Source organism: Silurus meridionalis, chromosome 8 (assembly GCF_014805685.1).
Source record: "Silurus meridionalis isolate SWU-2019-XX chromosome 8, ASM1480568v1, whole genome shotgun sequence".
Lineage (NCBI taxonomy): Eukaryota > Metazoa > Chordata > Actinopteri > Siluriformes > Siluridae > Silurus > Silurus meridionalis.
In genome coordinates, this window is record NC_060891.1 from 21,635,433 (window position 1) to 21,657,294 (window position 21,862).

A 21,862-nucleotide genomic window follows, 5' to 3' on the forward strand; every position below is an offset into this window, starting at 1 on the left:
ACAGTTCCTTGGACATTTTTCAAAGCACATTTTTTTGTCCCCATATCTGATAGCTCTTTACCCTTATTTTGTAACAGGAGTGCTATCTTTCCAGTATCAAGTTCATGCACAATTTAAGTTCCATGAGCTGAAGCAGTGGGCTCTTTGTCCTTCAGTGCATGAGAACTTGTACCCAACGGGGAACAGAAATCCAGGATTTGTTTCTATCAGATGCTTCATTATTGGTCTTAATGGCTAAAAGATAGTCTGAGTTTATGTATGTCATTGTGTGACAAATTTTGACTTCCTTTTTTCCCGCCTTATCTCTAGTTCACTCATATGATGGCTCATTGCACAGGGTCCAAAACCTGAAGCAATACCAGGTACTGGTTTGTTTATCTACATATGTAAAACAAATGCAATTGTGTCCAATGATTTCTTCAACAAATCATTCTTTATTAGTGTTAGTAATTTGTTTTTTAATGTTTAACAAGATTTCTCCCCTTCACATATTGATACATTGGATACAGTTTTATATTGTTCATGGTTGTTTAGGGCTGGGGAAGATGCAGACAGAGTCTATCTCAAGATCACTGGGCAAGCAACAAGAATATATGTTTAATGGAACAACGCACACAAATATACACGGTCGCTCACTTATTCACATTCTGGGGCAAGATAGCATACCAAATCCACCATCCAGTAGGTTTATGGGTGGAAGGAGAAAACCAGAGACAGACAAAGGGACAAACTGCAAACTGTAGGGGTTATCATTCTCCATTAATCACATTTTATTTTATTTTTACAAGGGCCAATTTGTGCTGCTTCATACTGACTTTATATTCTCAGTATGTTTCTTGGTGAACAGTGATCTACAAAGTGCGTTGAATTAGAAGAAACAAAAAGAGAAATCCACATCAAATCAATATTTAGTGTAACCACCGTTTGGCTTTTAGTTCTTACTTTTGCACACTTGCACAAAGTCAAGGATTTTGTAGGATCAGGGTCAGGTTTATGATTAACCAATTATACCAAGCAGGTGCTTATAATCAATTTTATATTAAGGTTAAAACACAGTCATTAAGTGAAACAGAAACAGCTGTAAGAGAGTTTAAAACTGGGTGAGGAACAGCCAGATACTAAGAGACTAGATACTAAGTCTAGGAGTAAATAAAGAGACAGTAGTAGTGGTAGTAGTGGAGAAGACAGATCTATGGTTAGCTCCGATTTTTGGAACAATCAATGCATGTTAAGATTAATTAGTTATTTACTAAACAAGAGCAAAAAATAAATAAATAATAAAATTATATATATATATATATATATATATATATATATATATATATATATATATATATATATATATATATATATATATATATATATATATATAAAAATTTTTTTAGGTTTTGGAGTAAAATGTACATTTAATTCAATTAAGTTTTATTTGTATAGCATTATCAACAATGGACATGGACTCCAAACAGCTTTACAGAGAAAAAAGTATGTAGAAGTTCGTTCCTTATAATTCAAAGTTTGTCCCTTATGAGTGAGCCAGTGGCAACTGTGGCAAAGAAAAACTCCCTGAGACGGCATGAGGAAGAAACCTTGAGAGGAAACTTAAAAGGGATCCATCCTCATCTTGGTGGCACAGAATGTCTATTCATAAATGTACATTTATGGCATTTGGCAGAACTTTTATCCAGCGCAACTTACAATTTTATATTTTATACAACTAAACAGTTGAGTGTTACTTCCAGCTTGGTGGTAAATAGAATTTGAACTCAAACTTAAGATCAGAAATCCATCTTAACCACTTCCCCACTAGCCAAAGTGGTCTTTACACTCATGAAAAGTTCAATGCAAATAAACCAAGAATACCAACTATTTGCTAGCACTTAATTATGGGATGCATAATTCAGTGCATGTATGTGCTTAGTGATACAGTCAACAACAACAAAAAATCTCAAACTGTTTGATTTTCCATTACTTTTAATTACAGTACTTTCATTACTAGTACAGTACAGTACTATTAGACCTACATAGTAACTAAAGCTGTACTTTAAATTGTGATTGGAGACCACTCACTGCAGCTAAGGATGGTTTCAAATGAACAGTCTAAAAATCCATTAGGTTCCTGTAGAACCATGAAGATGGATTTGGACTGTACATAATATAAACAGTAGGCTACAATGGTTTATGACTACAGTCACCATGAACAGTTTTACACTTCTAATTTACACGTCTAATTTTGTTGATGACCTCAACGATGATGGGACTATAAGGAATGGACTTTCTGTGCCACCCAGATAAAGATGGGCTCCCTTTTTTAGTCTGGTTCCACCTAAGGTTTCCACTTTCACCACTAGCTCGCTCATTAGGGCTAAAGTTAGAGACCAATTAAAAAATGTATCATTCATATAAAATTTATGATTTGTAATCTATTTATTGCTGTAAAGCTGCTTTGCAACATTGTCCACAGTTAAAAGTGCTATGCAAATAAATTTGAATTAAACTGAACAATCAATATAAAGGAGTTCCATGCTAAAAATGTAGACTTCGTGTGCGAAATGTCTAAGAAAGTGAAATCCGGTTAGCGTTCCTGCGCCGATTTCTCAGGTATCTGACTGCCCGGGGGGTGTTTAAATTCATATATAACGGTGTGATAATGATTTGCAATAACTAGACTAATGTAATCCAGGGAAATTAAGTTATTTGAGAATACAGAAATAAATGGCTTGATTAGTAATTATCTGTGGACAAATCTAGCACATTTTGGATCTTGCTCTATGCAGTGTAACATGCCTAAGCCTGGCAGAAATGTTTGGTCCGGACCCACCTTTGAGCTATGCACTGGTTCCAGCATTGGCCACTTGCTTCCACAGGCCTGCTCTCGCCAGATCCCAAGCAGAGCGATAAGCTGTGTTCGGGTATGCGAGCATAGAGGCTGACGTCAAAACACAGCAGTATTGCTAAGCCAGAGAAAACCGGTCTGGAATGGCAGAATTATAATAGATGGGTGATGTGTGATCGAAAGATATGCATGAAGAATGCAGCTAGACAAGGCATTTTTCCTTGTTCCAAGCGGAACAAGTTTAAATCAGCTGACTATTTTAGAGACTGGATCCTTACGTCCTTCGCTTATCAATGCTGCAATTACAGCTCAGTAAATGCATGCTAGACAAACAACAGTTTATCGTGTGTAAGATTTGGATTAATATTTGAACTGTAGGTGTTGGTAATAATAGCGGTCAATACAGGACAATTATTCTTGATGACATTTAATTATTACATACTGTAAAAGATCATGTTTTTCAGCATAGTGATAAGCAGCCAGGTCCTGAAGTACAACTTATAAAAGTAGCATTTGTAAATGCAATCAAATTAAAAATTGATTATGAAAATATCAATTAAAAAAAGTTTTTATCCTCCCCTGCTTGTAAAATAATTTTCTCTTAATCCTGTACTAGGGTTTATTAGAACGCTTAATCGCTCTCGAAGCATGAAGCAGTCAACACTGATTTTCAAGATGCTATGGTAAATTGGTTGGATGAAACAGGTTGAAGCAATTTGACACCTGATGGTATTTTAAGCCATGTTCCAAGCAGTTGGCTGCCTCTCACAGAAGTTCAGAGAGGAATTTTCCTCCCACAGTTATAATATAAAAAGATACCACTTTCCCAGGCTCTAAGCTTATCGTGTCACAGTGCTCAAAAGTCTGTTTTCCCACTGGAACCTGCCTTGGGGAGGCGTCTTGTGCCAATCAGATTGCACCCTTCAAAATCCTGAGGCTTGTAGCCAGAAATTTGTACAAAAGATCTTAGGCACTCAGTGGTCTGCGGGCAGAGGAAAAGCCTCCTTCATGGATATAGAGACTGCTGAATATGAGATCAACCAGTGATGTTATAGATCTTTACTGTCGTTACTCCACAATGAGAAAATACTATTTCATTTGACTTTTTACATCACGTCAAGTTAATATTATACAATTATCCTTTTTTTATTTGCTTTTTTTTTTAATGATATACTTCTAATATGGTTTTGCTTTGAATGGAGGACTGGAAACAGAAGTGTGGTCACAGATGTTTGATGAACAAGGTATTAAAGTCTCTTTATGAGCCAAAACTCAGCACTGAATTGATGAAAAATCATAGCTTGAATGTAACGGAAAAAAAACAAAAAAACAAGGTTATAATTGGTGATATCCCTTTTCCAGTGATAGAAAGATCAGTGATGTGAAATCTTTGCATTTGCAATGCTGGATGTGGCAAGATGTGGTTAAATTGGGCAAAAAATTTATTAAAAGAAGCATTTTATGCACGCAAATAATGCATGAAATAATACAAAAAAAATAAATCCAAACTTTTCTCCACAGTATACATTTGACCATTTATTTAAATTTTTACAAAAAGAAGATAAAAAAACAATACAACACTTTTCCTTTACATCTTGTTCTAGGACAAAAAAGAGAACAATTAAATAAAGGGCTTAAAAAAGTATTACTGGAGAGTTGTGAAGTCTGTGGGAGGGCCTAATCTTTCCTTGGGCAAAACAACACGCGTTCATGCCAACACGCCTCTTTAACACTGAGTCACTCTTCATTATTATCAAATAGAAGGAACACATACACAACACACCCCCACCCCTGGGACATCAAACTTACACACACACTTGTGTCACTTGATTCATGGACAGCTTGCTCTCAAACCTCGGATACAGAGCAAGCATCCAGATGGCTAGCTAAGGTAACACAAGCCGAACACAAATCCAGCCTGGACACTTGCTGTTCGTGACTGAATGGCTTGAGATCCTCACCCATGACGGCCTGATATCTCACCCGGGATGGCTAGTGTTACACTTAGAGTGACCAGTATGGTGGGTTTGGTTTGTACTAGACTTCTCTAACTGTTATGCTGAGTAAGGTGTAGGAGACATTGAATAGGTTTAAAGTACCTATAGAAATACACTGACCTGCTCAGTAATCCATTAAAATAATCCCAAAATATATTGGTGACAGGATCAGTGGTTTTGGAGTTAATTTGTTGGTTTCTGCGTTATTTGCGTTTATTCCCGTGAGAAGTTGACGACTGTGTGCAAAGGCAGGGGTGCTGGATTGTATTGTAACCATTAACAAAAAGGAAAATGGAATAACAGACAAATAAACAGAATAAGCAAACTTTAAAACAAAAGATCAGGACGTTCGTGCTGAAAATGTTCATGCCATGGGTTTTTCCTGTGTGTTAAGGCTGACTAGTGGGTGAACAGATCACGATTCCAGTGCTTGACCTGAGCAGTCAATGAGCGTTCGGAGTCAATATGCGATTTAGAAGGTCCTTGTAGAGCTTGCAACTCTCCATCCTCTTTCTCCCCTGCTTCTTTTTTTACTCCACACGCCGCACGGTAAGCCGAAAAACGCATGAAAAATGTCCTGCTCGCAATCCATTCGCAAAGTGCTCAAGTCCACGTAAACCATCCAGATCTTTTTTTTTTTTACAGGGAAAGGTGTATTTTTCTCAGCTGGACCTTCAGCCTTTATGACACCAATGAAAACACTCTCAGTAGCCATATTTGTCATTAAGATGAGTCCGACCATCACCAGTCTGACCTGTTGAAACGACAAGTCAGCAGTATTCACACATGTCTCACATTAAGCATAAGATGATCGCTTAGTGAATCAGTTAGGGTTATTAAAAACTAATCAAAAATGTTCAACGGAAAATAAAAAGCATGAAGATCAACAGGCATCATTTATCAAATTTTTTGTTGGTAAAATGATGTCATAGGCTTGTAGGCCAAACGAAACATTCCATGCAGATTATCAAAATCACACATTTTCTTCAGTATGGAAATAAAAACTAATAAAAGTGCACTCATGGCATCGCTGCACTAAGTGACTCCCACAAAACTCCATAAAAGTCCTTTTCTCTAAAATAAAGGGACTTTTATTTGCCTTTGCTGCTGATGAAAAGAATTTCACTGCATTTTGTAATGTAATTTAAATAAACAAGCGATTTAAATTAACTCGCCGCAGCTTTGAAGCTCGTGTTCTTGGGAATTCTAAAGAAAGGGTCATTCCCTTTTTAATTCCTAAAACTTTCCATAAGCTTTCTGCTTATCTGAATATAAAACTTAATCTAACCTCAAGACCATATGGCGGATACAACGGTGCAGTGGAGGCCAACCGTCAAAAAGATCAAGGCCCAAACGTTCATACCAAGTAAAAAGGTTCAGGCTGACAAATAAGTCTTTATCTTATCAGAAAGCAACTGCTGCTTTTTGTTTTTTTGACAGTGATTTGAAGTAAAATGCATTGTGATTACTTCCCATAATTACTAATCGCTGTGGGTTGCAGCTGTGTTTTACATTCACTTCCTCTTTTTTTTAACCCCTCTCATCGATACAGACTTTGGTTTTGGTACTTATGCGGTCTGAAAGGAATTCTAGACTACACGATTTGTGTCAAATCAGCATTTCGGGACTTGTCACTTCATCAAAGAACAGAAAACTGTTGGAAAAATGTGCGGAGTGAAATCCGAAGCATGGGGGGGAAATAAAAGAAACGGTTGCGGCTATAACGAATGATAACGTTTTTTTTTTTCTGATTAGCAAAAAAGCAAAATGACTTGTTACAGTACCTGCTGGAGGCACCCACACACAGTAATCAGGGTCGTCCTCGGGGTACTGTTTGGACACGGTGCTTGGAGGCTGGAGGAATACACAAATATATGTATTTATTTTATTTATGTTTCACTGCAAGTTGTATTTTGCATATAATTTCTGTGACAAATAAAACTCTTGAAATCTTGAATCTCGAATATATTATTATATGCACATATTATATGCTGTTGATCAGAATAGTAAAGATATGTAAATTATAAAAATCTTTATGCTTGCTCTGGTCTTTAACATAAGGTAAATTTATTCTAAAAAATCAGTTGATTTGAACTAAACCACACATTGAATCACAATCATTTGCACCCTTGAATTACTTTGAATGACATCATTAATTCCTCAATAAACAAGTCCAGAGTTTCTGCCTTTTCTCGTGTGCATTCAGCTCCTTTAAATCATCCCAGGTTTTCAAAAGGTTTAAATCAGTGAGCCGTTATGGCCTCCATCAGAAACTCAATTTTCGGAGGATTTCGATGTATGGGTTGGATCACAGCCACGGTCTGTAAAGAGATGTCACAGCCGTAACTACTTCACAAATTCCATAATGTTATGTATCCCATACATCCCAACAAGGTTTACAACAATATCACAGATTCTCCATATACGAGGTGGTATCAAAAAGGCTCGCCTTCAAAATAGTCCCTTTGCACAGCAGTGCAGCGTCCCAGCGTTCCTGCCACTTCTGCAATGTGTCCTGCAAGTCTTCTTCTCAAAGCGTGTCAAGGACCTTCTGCGGTTCGTGCCGGATCTCCTTATTGGTGTGGGTGGTGTCAAATGCCGACCTTTGAGTAGAATCTTCATCTTCAGGAAGAGGGTGAAGTCCGCAGGAGCCAAATCTGGCGAGTAGTGTGGACGCGGAAGTGAGATCATGTTGTTTCTGGCGTGAAACTCACTTGTAAGGAGAGCTCGGTGACAGGGTGCGCACGTGGTCACAATAGCAGACGAGGTAACACGTGGTCAAATTAGCTCCAGTTGCACAGATCCCGATGTACACAGGACGATTTCTTTTGCCACGGTGACTTATGAAGGTCGGTGCTCCCAGTGACTGTGCGTACAGCCGCGTGCTGCCATCTGCTGGCGTGTTACAAAACTAGACTCGAAAACTTTTTGATACTTTTGGATTACATTATTTTCTGAATATTAACATCATATAGCCAGTTCCATGATTATTTACATTCCCAGTGCTTAAATACATGCAAGCTGATAAAAAGCCTTTGCTGGCAAAGAGCTGGTGATTAACTCAATTCGTGGAGGCTTAGTGACCTCTGATACTATAATCTTCCTCATCTGTAGTGAAATGTTTCCTTCTCTTTCTCATCACATCCACTTTCAGGCAGGTTCATGACAACTCCATGTTGATTTAATCATTAAAAAGGCACTTCCAGGTGAATGGCTATTTTTATTGCCATATCCTATTTTATGAAGGTCAACACACTTGTCTAATTTCCTGTGAATTCTCTTATCTATACTGATAAAAAAAATTTGGGAGATATACAGCTTCTGCCACACCTCATATTTATACACCAGTGAAACAGGAAGTCGAGTCAAAGCACAGTTTAATATATATATATATATATATATATATATATATATATATATATATATATATATATATATATATATAAATAAATAAAAACAAGCTATTTAACAAATTTCTAGAGGCCAACATTTGCGACGATGTTAGTATTGTTTCTGCTGAAGTTTTTTTTATTATTAAGAATTTAATAAATCAGTTAAAAAGTCAAGTCAACTTTTTTTTTATAGCGCTTTTCACAACAGGCATTATCTCAAATCAGCTTCACAGAATTTAACAGTTAAGGTGAATGATGTGTATTTATCCCTGATGAGCAGCCATGGTGACTGTGGCAAGGAAAAACTCCCTTAGATGTTATGTAGAAGAAACCTTGAGAGGAACCAGACTCAAAAGGGGAACCCATCCTCATTTGGGGGATATCAAGAGTGTGATTATAGTGTTTAAACAATACAGAACACTGGAGAGTGAGAGATTATGAGTAAAAGTCTGTCCTTTTTTGGAATAAGAAAAGATGCTATTTCCAAAACCTTTTCACCTCTTTCACCAAGGTTGCACATAAATCTGGAAATGGCTCAAAGCTCATCAGTGAATCCAATACTTCAAATGTGCGTCATGAAATCAAAACAGAATTCTTTTTTGAGTCATCCTAAAGCAAACATTGCGCCGACGTACTCGTTCTCTCGCAGCACTGTGTGTAGGCACAAGCCTTTGGGGGGAAATGCATAAAATACAAAAATGTCTTTTGCCATAAACAAAAAACACTACATACCCTACTGGGACCAATCATCTTTCCACTTTTCTTCGGAGGAGGATGGTCTTTCTCTGGAAAATAGAATTTAAAGGCTTATTTATTTATTTATTTATTTATTTATTTTTGTTGCGTTTTTAAGATTTTGTGTTGCTCAATAATACATTGCCTTTTTAACACAAGCGTACCTTGAGGTTCTGACGGAGAGTCGTCTTTAGGATGATCTGATTTAGTCTTCTCTTTCCCGTGTGAGGAAGGGCTCTTTACTGTTTGTCTCTCCAGGTTCTGAGTTTTCTCTTTAAAATAAAACAAGAGTCACACAGTCATTTAAAAAAAAATAAAGACGAATAGTGCCACCTGGTGGTCTGTTACAGCATCTCTAGACCTTTAGGATTAAAAAGAGTAAGTCATTTTACTTGTCACATGTACATTACAGCACAATGAAATTCTTTTTTTGCATATCCAAGCTATGTAAGGAATCTAGGTTCACCCTAGAGCACAGAGGATTAAGGGCCTTGCTAAAGGGCCCAAGAGTGGTAGCTCAGCGATACAGGGCCTTAAACCCCTGACCTTCCTATCAGTAAGCCAGAGCCTTAACCACTAAACTACCAAAAAATATTGGGTTGCCAAATTATTTGGAATTGCCTTCCCCATTCCATTCCGTCTGCCCAGACGTCTAACATAAAACTAGTGTGAGCTATCGACACGTTTTATCACATACTTGGGGGGGAAAAATGAGGGCTTGAGTTTTATGTAAAGTCTCTTTTTGTTTAGTTTTTTTAAAGGAAGATTTTTCACATTCAAAAAAAGCAGAAAGCCTTTAACTTCAAAATGCACGATTTCATGTTCTTTGCCACTCAAACACTTTGTGTGTGTCTCAATCAGCTCTCTAGTTCAGTAATCGGGACACTGATCAGGTAATCAGGCATTTAAAGAACATTTGCAAAATCCTTTCAGTTCACTCAAATGCTCGCTCAATCCCATAATGCATCACAAAACCCTGGAAGCAGTGATGCTCACTTAGTGAAAATGACCTCATATTTTTTCTAAGCTTCCCTCAAGGGACAAACTCCCAATGTTGTAGCTCTTTAATGATTGAGTGATTTTCCACTTTATATAGTGTTCTATATTAAGTTATGACTTTTAAATGATTCATGATTCATAAAATTCCACTAATAATCTCTGAATTACCTTGAAATTTATTACAACGAGCTGAAGAGAATAAAAGACTCTTACCATCATGTAAATATATGAAAAACCGAAAGAAATAAAACTAGCAAGTATTAAAAAATTGTTATTCCACCAAATCATTTATGGAGTGTGTGTTCGTTATAATGACCTTCACGGCTCTGTGACATATCTTCGTCTGCGTCTTCACAAGCGTCGCCTATTTCGTATGATTTTTCCTGTTCATCTTCTCGCTCATCCATCTCTTCCTCCTCCTCCTCCTCTCCTCCAGGCGGGAGTTCTTTCATGTTGAAGAGCTCAGGCGGCAGGTTGGGCCTTTTTGGAGGCAACTTCTGCTCGTGTGCATGAGAAGGTTTTGAGTTAAAAAGCTGAACAAAAGCGAAAAGGAAGTAAAATATATATTGATGATAATGAGGAGAGAAGAAACAAGAATTCTCTCACCCCAATGGTTCCTGTCTTCAGTTTAAATTTGCTGCCACCTTTCATAGCACCAAAAAGAGGCAGGGATAACTTCTTGGACTTGTCCGCTTCAGATGATTGACAGTCAGACCTGAGAAAGATGACGGAGGAGCACACGGTCTCGGTCAGTCTTGGTGAGGGTTACAGTGGATCAGGAGTATTAGGCAGAAATACAGGACCATGCACATGCATATAACATGAATGTGTAAATCTCACTGGCTCTGCAGCGACGGCAGCTGTGTGGGTCTGGTTAAGTCGATGAGTTTGCGCAGTCGCTGTTGTTCTTTCTTCAGCTCGGCCACGTGCAGATGCAGCTTCTTCCTCTGCACCACATCCACAGCAGCCTGACTGCGCACACAGCTCATAAACGCATCCAGGGGGTCCTCTGTAGCTGTGCTGCAGCTCCCTAGTGATGTATTCACATAAACCAACCAAATAACATTACACATACAGTTACATGAGAGAGAGAGAGAGAGAGAGAGAGAGAGAGAGCGAGAGAGAGAGAGAACAAATAAAAGCATGAGAAAAATAATCGTAGCAAGCCTGCTAGAAAAGAGAGAGTATAAACAACAGATGAAAGATAAAACAGAACAGAAAGACGATAAATTATTGAAAAATAGGCAGAGAACAAATAATGAGACAGAGAGCAAATAATGAGAAAGAAAAATTTACAGTGAGAAATAGAGAAGCAAAGAAAGAAAGAACAAATTAGACAAAGAAGGTGAGAAAGAAAGAAAGATAAAAATAGAGAAACTTAAAAAGACAAAAAGAGTGGGAAAGAGAGATAAATAGAGAGAGAACAAATCAGATAGAAAGTGAGAAAAGAGAAGCAGAGAAAGGGAGAGAGGAGAGAGGAAAAAAAAAAGAAAGAAGTAGAAAACAAAAGAAAGATACAAAAGAAATAACATGAGAAAGAGAAAGTGTAAAAGAGAGAAGGTGAGAAGAAGACAAAGAAAGACATGAGAAAGAAAGAAGCAAAGAAATAGAGAAAAGCAATGAGAGAAAGAAATTAATTTTGAGAAAGAGAGAAGCAGAGAAAGAAAGATAAATAAGGAGAGACAGAATAAATAGGATAGAGAGTGAGAAAAGAGAAGCAGAGCGAGAGAGGAAAAAAAGAAAAGAAAGAATAAAAAGAAATAACATGAGACAAAGAGAGTGTAAAAGAGAGAAAGTGAGAAGACAAATAAAGACATCAGAAAGAGAGAAGAGAAAGAAAAGAAAGAAATTGTAAAGAGAGAAGCAGAGAAAGAAAGATAAATAATTAGAGAACAAATAACAGAGTGAGAAAAGAGAAGCAGAGAAAGAGAGAGAAAAGAAAAGAAAGAAGCAGAAAACGAAAGAAAGATAGAAAAGAAATAACATGAGACAAAGAGAGTGTAAAAGAGAGAAAGTAAGAAAAAGACAAAGACATGAGAGAAGCAAAGACAGAGAAAAGAAAAGAAAGAACGAAAGCAAAGAAAAAAGAGTGAAATCGCGAGAAAGAGAGAAGCAGAGAAAGAAAAAAAAGAAAGATAGACAAGAAAACCACAAATGAGGTGAAAAGAGAGTGAAGCATAAACTCAAAGACGGTTCATCATCTCACCTTTCTCAGAAGAACCGAGTGTGTTCTCAGTTTCAGCCAGCTCTTTTTCCACTTCAGCCAGCTTAGAAACCTTACAATAACACAGAGGAAGAAGGAGTGATGGAGTATTCATGATTAATATTAATAATAACTACAATAATCACGTTAGTCACACAGAAGTGTCTATAACGTGGTCTGTGATGTGGGCGTGATGCAGCGAGAGCAGGGACCGGAACGCAGATCATTTACCAGAGAGTCGTATGTCTCAGGTCTTTCCTGGATCTTGCCGGCTTTCTTCATGCGTTCTTTCCTCTTCCTCTCGACAGTCCCCGTGCGGTCCAGGAAGGAGTCATCGTCGCTGTCGTAATAGTCGTCTTCCTCCCAGTTTTTCTGTTTCCGCTTGCGGGAGACTGGAGGCGAGAGACAGTGGCAGCACGCGTGTTAAATCCTGTACGTCTCCTTCACGCTTCTGTGGGTGCATTCGTCATGTACCACTGCTCAGGACTATTTCAAAAGCTCAATTATATTCTAATTTCACACGAAAAAAGGAAGGAAAGGGGGAAAAAAGAAATGTTTTTCCCTTTCCTTCCTTTCTTTTCATGTTAAGAGAAGAAACTGTAAGAAAAAAAAATTAAGAGGGAAAAGGGGAAAAAAGAAAAGGAAAGAAGAAAAAAATAAAAGAGAGAAAGGAAGGAAGGAGGAAGAGAAGAAAATAATAGAAGAAAAAGGAAAGAAAACAAGAAAAGATAGGAAGGAGGAAGATAGGAAGGAAGGAAACGGAAGGGAGGAACGGAGGGATGAAGGGAGGAAAGAAGCGAGGAAGCAAGGGTGGAAAGAAGAAAAGAAAAAAAAAAAGGAAAAGGTAGAAAATGAGAAAAAGAAAGGATAAGAAGGAAAGAAGGAGAGATAAAGAGAGAATAAAGAGAGGAAGGAGAGAAGGAGGGATGAAGAGAAGAATAAAGAGAGGAAGGAAAGTAGGAAGAGAGGGATGAAGAGAGGAAAGAAGAAAGTAAGGAAGGGAGGGTGGAAAGAAGGAGGAAGAGGAAAAAGGAAAGAAGAAAAAGGAGAGAAAAGAATAAATGAAAAGATAGGAAGGAAGGAAGGAAGGAAGGAAGGAAGGAAGGAGGTAAGAGAAGAAAGGGAACAAAGAAAGGACGGAAGAAAAAGGGAAAAAGTGGAAAGGATGGAAAAGAAGTAAGCAAGCAAGACAAGGTGGGAAGAAGAGATAAGCAAAGGGAGGAAGAAAAGAAGGAAGAGAAAGGAAGGAAGGAAGAAAGGAAGGGATGAAGAAGGAAGATTATGAAACCCCCAAAAGTACAAAGTTAAAGACAGAGAGTATATATATATATAAAATCGACTGAATCAGACAAAGAGAATGAAAAACAAAGAAACGAAACACAGAAGGAGAAGAACACTCAGGCTACTATACAGTAGCATGATGCTAAACAGTACTGAGTGTGTTCTGAGTCCATCTCCTGTGTTATGAGCACAGGTTTAAAGCCTCCAGCATCTGACCTGCCTCCTGCCTCAGCAGACCTCGAGCCTCCAGCATGCGGCACGCCTCCAAACAGCACTGTACAGCCGCGTCCTTCTTTTTACCCGAGTGTGTGACCTCAGCGATCAGCTGCCTGCCTGCAGCATCATCCACTGGTAACCTGCGCAGAAAAAAACAGTAAATCAGTAAATAACAGTAAATAAAATGACACCAGATACACAAAAGGATTAAGCATTGATTATCCTTCAATAATATCATGTAACAAAGTGTTTTTCCTTTTTATATCACAGCAATTTGCCAAAACTTTATTGCCAAAACTTATATTTATTTAATTAAGCACATTTTCATGATTCAGAACTGTTTCTTTTATATATTATATATATAGTCCAGTACTATTTTAAACAGTGTTTTTTTTTTCCATTGGTAATTTGGATTGGTAAAACCCACTGGGGTTGCTAGACTTGCAAGACCTACCTCTTCCTGAAATACTTGAAGTAGCACCTATTTCCCCTGATTGTTTGTTTGTTTTTGTTTGTTTTTTCCCCAAAGTGTGCTAAAATTCCTCCCAACAATGTTTTAGGCTGATGGTAAACTAAGTTTGCAACATCAAGGATAAGGGGTTCTGCTAAATGGCGTAAATGTAAATGTATTTGTTACTTGATTCTGCAGAGCCAGGTGCCGTGTCCTTTGTCTTCATATTCAAACTCCAGTTCCTCCCTGAAATCATGAGGCATGATTAAGTCCAAAATCAGGCAGAATTCTATACAAAACTACAACCAGACTTTAACAACAGTCCGACCTTCTCGATCATAAAAGCCTTGCAGGGCCTTTTTAGGATCTTTCAGGTAGGCTGCTTCTTGGTCCTCATGAAACTCGGTAGCAAATGGATTCTCTTCATTCTCGTCCTCCTCTGGGACGTTCTCCTCTCCTATTCATCCAACAATACAAATAAAAGTACATTACACACACACACACACACACACACACACACACACACACACACACACACACTTCTGGGCAAAAGTATACGCCTGTAGTGGCAAGAAATATCAAGCTTTTAATGGTCTTAATGACAAATTACTGATGAGGAAATAAGCAAGATCAAGAAATTTAATACAAGATTAAGGTAATATTAGCCTTGTGAGTAAACCTTTTTTTTTTTTTAACAGAAGAATTGGTTACTAGTACTTTCGAACACTTCATAAATGGGGAGGCAGAGCATGTGATCTAACACACCCACACAGTTCTGATCAGTGATTTGTGTTATATATATATATATATATATATATATATATATATATATTTGCTTTACATCCAGATGTAAGAAGCAGTTTATTTATGTATTAAAAAAATAAATAAATAGGATTTTCTAGATTTTCAAGACTCTAGATAAAACCCCAGAGCAGAGTAAATCAATGAAACTAAATATAAATGTGTATTTTGCTTAGTAAATCTGGCTGCATGCCGCTACATTAGTTTTTGGCTAAACTCAAGCTTTGGTCAAGACAAACAAATCTAGTTTAAGATCTATTTACGAGTTCACACCAACACCTCTTGGGACAATGCAGCAAAATGCAATGTAAAAAGGATTAGATTGAGCTATTACCCATTCCCCATGAGCAGCCACTGTCGTCTGCAGCCCGTCTTCCATGGGCAACCTTCTCTTCAATCTTCTTGTCATTGCCGCTGTCGTTGTCGTCGTCATCATCATCACCATCTGAACCATCTCCCATCATCCTCTTCTCTAGCTGTTCTCGCTGCTTTCTGGCCCGCTCTCTCAGCTCTGTAACGGTCAGCTCAGACTCTGCCTCTTCATCCGATTCAGGACCCTGTAAGAAAATTAGCAGAGGACATGAAGGAGAAAAAAAGCCTTTTTGACACCAATGTAAGTTTAAAAACCAGGACATTCCTAACCTGGAGGACAAACAGCCTAGTGCTTCCTCCAAACTTCACCACATGTCCAACGTGCAGCCTTATATAAGTCTTCGGAGGGACCTTGTTCTTGTTTACGAAGGTGCCGTGAGTACTACCCAGATCGTAAATGTAGAACCCAAGCTCTTCTCCTACAGCACCGGTGTCTCCTGTCTTTCCACGATACTGCACTACGGCATGGTACCGTGATATGGAGGGATGCTCCAGAGAGATGTCACACACTGGTAAGCGTCCCACCACAAAATAACTCTGCTGAGTGAGAGGTACATTGTCCAGGATGGCCCCATTTTTAAGCAGCTCAAAGGTGTAAGAGACACCTGCTACCCCACCCCATTGAGGCTCCGTGTATGGAAGAGGAGGAAATTTACCACTTGGTGGAACTTTGGCTGTTTTTAAGGATTTCTGGACATCCGGTTTTGGTGTTGCAGTGATCTGCCTTTCTGGTGCAGGACGCTTCTCGCTCACAGGAGGTTGATTTCGATTTTCAGAATCATGTTTAATGGACTGATCATCATTCTCTGAGGATTCTTTAGAAGGTTCTTGCACAGATGATGCCTCAGGTTTCGGGTGATCTTTGATCAGCTTGACTGCACTGCTGTCAGACTCGGGTTCGACCTTCTGCACACTTTTGCTCTTCTTAAACGCTACTGACGGCGCCGCAAAAATGGCCGGTTTCTTGAAAGGATCTCCGCTGATATTTATGCTCTTTTCTTTGGTTTCGACGTTTTCCTCTTCGGGTGATTTTACTACCTCCATCTCGGATCTGATTTCTGGGTTTAAACAGTCATCGGACTCCGACGCTGCGTGAACGGTGTCCGCCATTACTGTTTGGTGTGACAGTGTAAGCCTTCCGTGTTTATTTCTAGAAGCAGATAGGTCGTAATATATATAGTCACAACTTTTAATTGGCATGATTATTATAAAATAATTCTATTCCAAAAATCTAAAATTTTGTTACTAATTACTAAAAAATATCATTAATATGGAGACCCAAAGCATTTTTCAACACTAGCGGAACTAATGTCAGGGCTCCACGTAGCGACACGGTAGCATGTATATGCGTACACTTGGAGTACACAGACTGCGTTCGTTCAGGGTTGTTAATTTTGTTGTACAAATACTTTGGTAGTTTCCACAGTGCAGATATTGGACCGATTTCAGAATAATATCTTTATTAAAACCAGATCGCTATTTCGAGGAATTGAGCTAATTATAAAGCAGAATTGAACCGCGACGATTTGCATCACAGATGTTGACGTAAGTATGAATTGTAGATTATATATTATTCAGGGATCAGCTCTAGTCATTTATATTGTCAGAGTATTTTTTTTGTGAATTTTATGCACACACCTCCTGATCGTATGATGAATTGGATAATTGTGTTAGAACAGGGGAGTTTTTGTACCAAAAATGCCACCTGTGGTGTCTAGATGCGTATATGTATATTAAAATATATGATATATATTACAAATAAATGTTTTACATGTATTGCATTTGACAGACGCTTTTATCCAGATCAACTTACATTTCTCTTTGTTTTAATTGATTGCTCAAAGACCCAGGAGTGGCATCTTGGTTCTGGGATTTGAACACATGACCTTTTGCCAAGAAGTCCAACATCCTATCGACTGAGCTTCCACTACTAATTAGGCCTCAGTTAGTCCATTTGTTTAAACTGTAAGTCATTAAATGCTTTACAATCTTTCAGATCATTTACTCAGGAAGACCTGGCACCAATTGAAGTTATCTAGTGAAGATGATGCGTTACTGGGGTGAGCTCCCGGTGGCCTCTGCCCCACCTGGCCGTAGCTCGTTCGATCTCCTGCAACGTGAGTTTCGCCAGGTCGAGATGCAAGACCCTCCTCTGCATCAGCCGTCAGCACGGCGTCCTCGACCCACCACCATGCTGGACGTTCCCTCTGAGCCATGCAGCCTCACGATCCACACGGTGCAGCTGTGCCAGCATGCCCGCCGGCTCCGCAGCCTAATCACGGCAGCACAGATCGGCCAGCAGCCCACGGCCGCTGGGTCTGATACTCTGGGTCTTAAAGCAGAAGATACCGATTCACTACCACCACGTCCGGTCACACCGGCAGTACCGGATGATCTTCTGCCTTTGGACAGCAAATCTCCTCGGGAGCTGTTTCAGCTACGGCACAGCGATCCAGAGAGCGACTTTTACAAGTAAATACAGTTTACAGTTTCTGCCTCATGCCATGGTTTATCATTTGTACATAGAAGTTGTACTAGATAAAAAATAAACCTTTAAAAATCATTTTGTGCCTGCAAATAAAGAGTAAATGACACAAATATTGAGTACATCTGGTATCTGTAGTTTAGCTATAGCTATATACACTCTACATAAAACACCTTATTGTAATACGTTAGGCTTGGTAATCTTATAATTTGTTTCTCTGTGCATTCTTATTTCGTCTTTTCTCTCTTTCTTTTTCTGTACAGGGGTGAAGGAGAGCCAGTGACAGAATTGAACTGGCCCTCATGCCGCCAGCTCCTATACCAGTCAGTTGCCACAGTGTTGGCGCATGCAGGTTTTGAGTCAGCGATGGAGAGTGTGTTAGAGACCCTGACTGACCTGGTGCACGAGCATTACCTGCGTCTGACTCGGCTGCTGCGTGTTGCCGTGGACCGCGAGGCCCGACTCGGCTCCACACCTTTTCCTGACGTCGTGGAGCAGGTCTTCCACGAGGTGGGCATCGGCAGCGTGCTGGCCCTGCAGCGCTTCTGGCAGGTCCGGATTAAAGATTACCACAGCTACATGCTTAAGGTAAGCCACGGAATTGCACAGGCTTTTAAACAGCAAACATTATTTTGGCAACAAGGAATTAGTAGTTTCTTAATTTTAAGTAATGTGCCAGGATAAATGGAATAAATGTGGTATATCCAAAATGTTGATTAAATCATGATTCTGCAAAGATCTTTTTAAGTTATTGGTATTTCAATGTCTGTGAATGTAATTACACGTTAATGAAATTAAATACAACAATACATTATAGAAACACTGATCAAGACCTGCCTATTAAATCCAAATTAATCAAAATCTTATATGTCCTGCATGTTGTGAGTGATTGGAAGTTAATGACATTTTTTTTCTAAATGGTTCATACATTGAATTGCTTTCTTACTTGGTGTGTAGGTCAGCAAAGACCTCTCAGACGAGTATGAGAGATTAGTAAACCCAGAGAAGGCTCTGGAGGATTCCAATCCGCTCAAAGTGAAAGAGGAACCTGCTAGTGATCTTTCCTTCACACTGAACGAGGAGGCTGAGGGAGAGTTGTCTGCAGCAGAGCAAGCAATGTCCACCGGAGTACTGGGAATTGTGAATGACAGACTTGCTGGAGGACTGGAGGATGGACACTCTCCTCACACCTCTGGTAATAAGGTCACCTGTTTTCCTATAAACCCTGGTGTTTGAGAGTTTAAAGTAAACCACCTGTCCACTGCGCATTATGTGGATACAAGGCTTCATGTTTGGTGCGTTTCAGTAGCAGAGCGAGTATATAAGTCAAAAGCCCCACTCCTGAGATGAATAAGTATCATCTATGTAACAATATAGAAATGATATTCCAGGCAGGATTGAAATTGGTTCCACAGCTAGAGTTTTCATATAGTAGATAAACCAGGCTGGAATTAAAAAGAATGGAGTAAAAGCTGTAATATGATTAATTTCCAATAATATTAACAGTCCACAACCTTTTCTGAAGTATTAAATCATTCATTTACCGTATTTTTCGGACTATAAGCCGCTACTTTTTTCCACACGTTTTGAACCCCGCTTAAACAACGAAGCGGCTAATTTATGGATTTTCTTTGGGTTTTTCCCGGTTTCACAAACTTCAAGCCAAAAAACTGAGCGACATAACATTAGACCAATGAAATTTCCGAACGGAAATGAAAAAACGCACCTCACCTGTGTTCTGAGCTGCACGACATCGGGAGAAAAAAATTTTTTTTTAAACGCACAACGATGCCAAAAGATAAACTCCAGAGAGAAATAGTTGTGAAAGGAAGGAGGAAGACAGTGAACAATGACTTTCTTGGTCGGCTACTGTTTAGATACAAGCCGTTGTAACGCGTTGAGTCTGGGTGAAGGGAGAGCTCGCTAACTCCAGTTGCAACAGAAATCATATAAGCACAGACAGGTTTCCAAAACTCGTGCTTTTTTATTTTTCTTGGCAACAGCGTTACGGGTTAGTCAAAGAAACGTAGAAATGAGCATCAGAAAATAATAAGGACATATTCCTCGGTCTTGCACACATGCAGTAATAGCGGAAAAATGCGGCGGCATACTATTCCCAAAATGCCGCTCTCCTATAAATAGGAGCCACAACCTATTTCACTCGTTACGCCGTGTAACAGACACTGTCTTTCATTAAAGCCTGTGTAAAGTTCATTAGTTTTAGTGTAGACACTGAAGCTTATTTATGTTTAAAATAAAAATCTTTGTCAAATTCAGTGGGTGTGGCTTATATATGGGTGCGCTTTATAGTCCGGAAATTAATAACACCCTTTTAAGTCAAGTCAAGAAGCTTTTGTCATTTCAATCATATAAAACAGTTCACAGTGAAATGAGACAATGTTCTGTACAAACGTTATTTGGTGCAGACAAGACAGTGTAGGACAAAAACACACCGCCAGTAAATCTACTGTATCTTAAACAGTACAATGTGCAAAAGAGAACTGGATACAGGAGTGTACTTGTAAATAAACAGCAATAGTAGCAGTCAAATGGATGTGCAAAAACAGCATGTAAACAGTTATATAGTTATAATAAAAGAATAATATAATATCCGTGGTGCTGAAGATATGGATGTGTGAAATGAGTATTGGGTGTGTGTTTGAGTTCAGATTTGTAGCAGCTCAGTAACAGACATTTAAGTGAGTGTGTGAGTTTCAGTTCCAGTTCAGTTCTGTTTTGAGGAGCCTGAATGGCTTGTGGGGGGGGAAAAACTTTTGCACAGTCAGGATGTGAGGCCAGAATGCTTTTGGAAACTGTTCCCTGAGGGTAGGAGAGTGAGTAATGTGTGCGAGAAATGTGTGTGAGGTTGTCGACAATGCTGTTGGCAGCTACCCTTGTAGCTGAATGAGCATAAGCACACTCCAAAATCTAGTGGAACATCTTCCCAGAAGATTGAAGGGAATTATAAGAGCTGAGTGTGGAATGCCATGTTCTAAAAGCACATACTATACTTATAAGCAGGTGTCCACAAACCTTTGGCAATCTAGTGTATATGCATGTTATGATATGCACAGTTGTGATATTTTGATATCTCAGTTAAATTTGATTTGTATGGCACTTTTAAGTACAGATTTATTTAGCAGAAATAAATAGAGTACGATATCAATTAGAGCTGCTGCTATCGATTAGTGCGATAATCATGCTGTCTAATCAGCATCTTGAGATGCCACACCTGTGAGGTGGATGGATTATCTCTGCAAAGGAGAAGTGCTCACTAACACAGATTTGTAAACAATATTTGAGATCAACAGGTCTTTTGTGTACATAGAAAAGTCTTAGATCTTTGAGTTCAGCTCATGAAAATGGGAGCAAAAACAAAAGTGTTGCGTTTATCATTTTGTTCAGTATAGTATGTTATCTGATCAGTTTTTCTATATGTGTCAGCCACAACAGGAAATGGCTCACCCTTGTGGCAGCTGCAGCAGGTAAAAATGGAGCCGCAGGACAGTGAAGAGGGCCAGGTATCAGGCCACGGCGTTCTCACAAGCGACGTCTTCGAGGAGGGCCCGATGTCCACCATGAGCGACGGCGGAACAGCTCCGTCTCCTGGTGGCTCAGACAACAGCTACGGGTCTCATTCTCCCGACTCACTGATCGGCACATCCCCCTTCAATCAGCGGCCGAAGAAACGGATACGCAAAATATAACTACGTTTTCAAAGACTTGTTGCACGCTCTCGCCAACTTGTTGGTTTGCCTTTGTGCTATTTTGTATCAGGGCCAGTGAAAATAAAATCGGTTATGTTAAGACGACTGGGTTTATGTGACTAAATGAGAATATGCCCTTTCAAACAACTCTTGGTAAATGTTTTATCTGTTTACTGTGTCACACGGTTGTATTGTACAGCACACAAAAAGCAAGCATCTGTTTATCGTAATGGAGCTGCACTTCGAATCGTCTCATAGGGAATAATTATAGGCGATGTTTGTTTCAGAATGTACATGTACATCAATCAAAGGATAATGACAAATTAATTACAGTGCACATAAATCTGCATATTAAATAGACAGGCTTTTACAGTTTCTGTTCCAGCATTG

General features: G+C 39.0%; 2 protein-coding genes across 2 annotated transcripts; one reads left to right on the plus strand and one right to left on the minus strand.

Annotated features, from left to right (window-relative positions):
* Positions 1–4,356: 4,356 nt before the first annotated feature.
* Positions 4,357–16,611, minus strand: LOC124389879 (solute carrier family 4 member 1 adaptor protein). Its single transcript, XM_046855435.1, has 14 exons — positions 15,551–16,611; positions 15,243–15,465; positions 14,435–14,564; positions 14,294–14,353; positions 13,657–13,796; positions 12,391–12,551; positions 12,163–12,232; positions 10,797–10,986; positions 10,563–10,671; positions 10,273–10,453; positions 9,122–9,229; positions 8,955–9,007; positions 6,615–6,684; positions 4,357–5,584 (listed from the first exon to the last, which is right to left on the minus strand). The coding sequence occupies exons 1-14, from the start codon at positions 16,478–16,480 to the stop codon at positions 5,535–5,537; spliced, it is 2,475 nt and encodes an 824-aa protein (XP_046711391.1). The 5' UTR covers positions 16,481–16,611; the 3' UTR covers positions 4,357–5,534.
* Positions 16,612–16,635: 24 nt separating this feature from the next.
* Positions 16,636–21,574, plus strand: supt7l (SPT7 like, STAGA complex subunit gamma). The gene is made up of 5 exons (XM_046855436.1): positions 16,636–16,825; positions 17,277–17,752; positions 18,029–18,353; positions 18,723–18,960; positions 21,210–21,574. The coding sequence occupies exons 2-5, from the start codon at positions 17,325–17,327 to the stop codon at positions 21,470–21,472; spliced, it is 1,254 nt and encodes a 417-aa protein (XP_046711392.1). The 5' UTR covers positions 16,636–16,825; positions 17,277–17,324; the 3' UTR covers positions 21,473–21,574.
* The last annotated feature ends 288 nt before the right edge of the window (positions 21,575–21,862 follow it).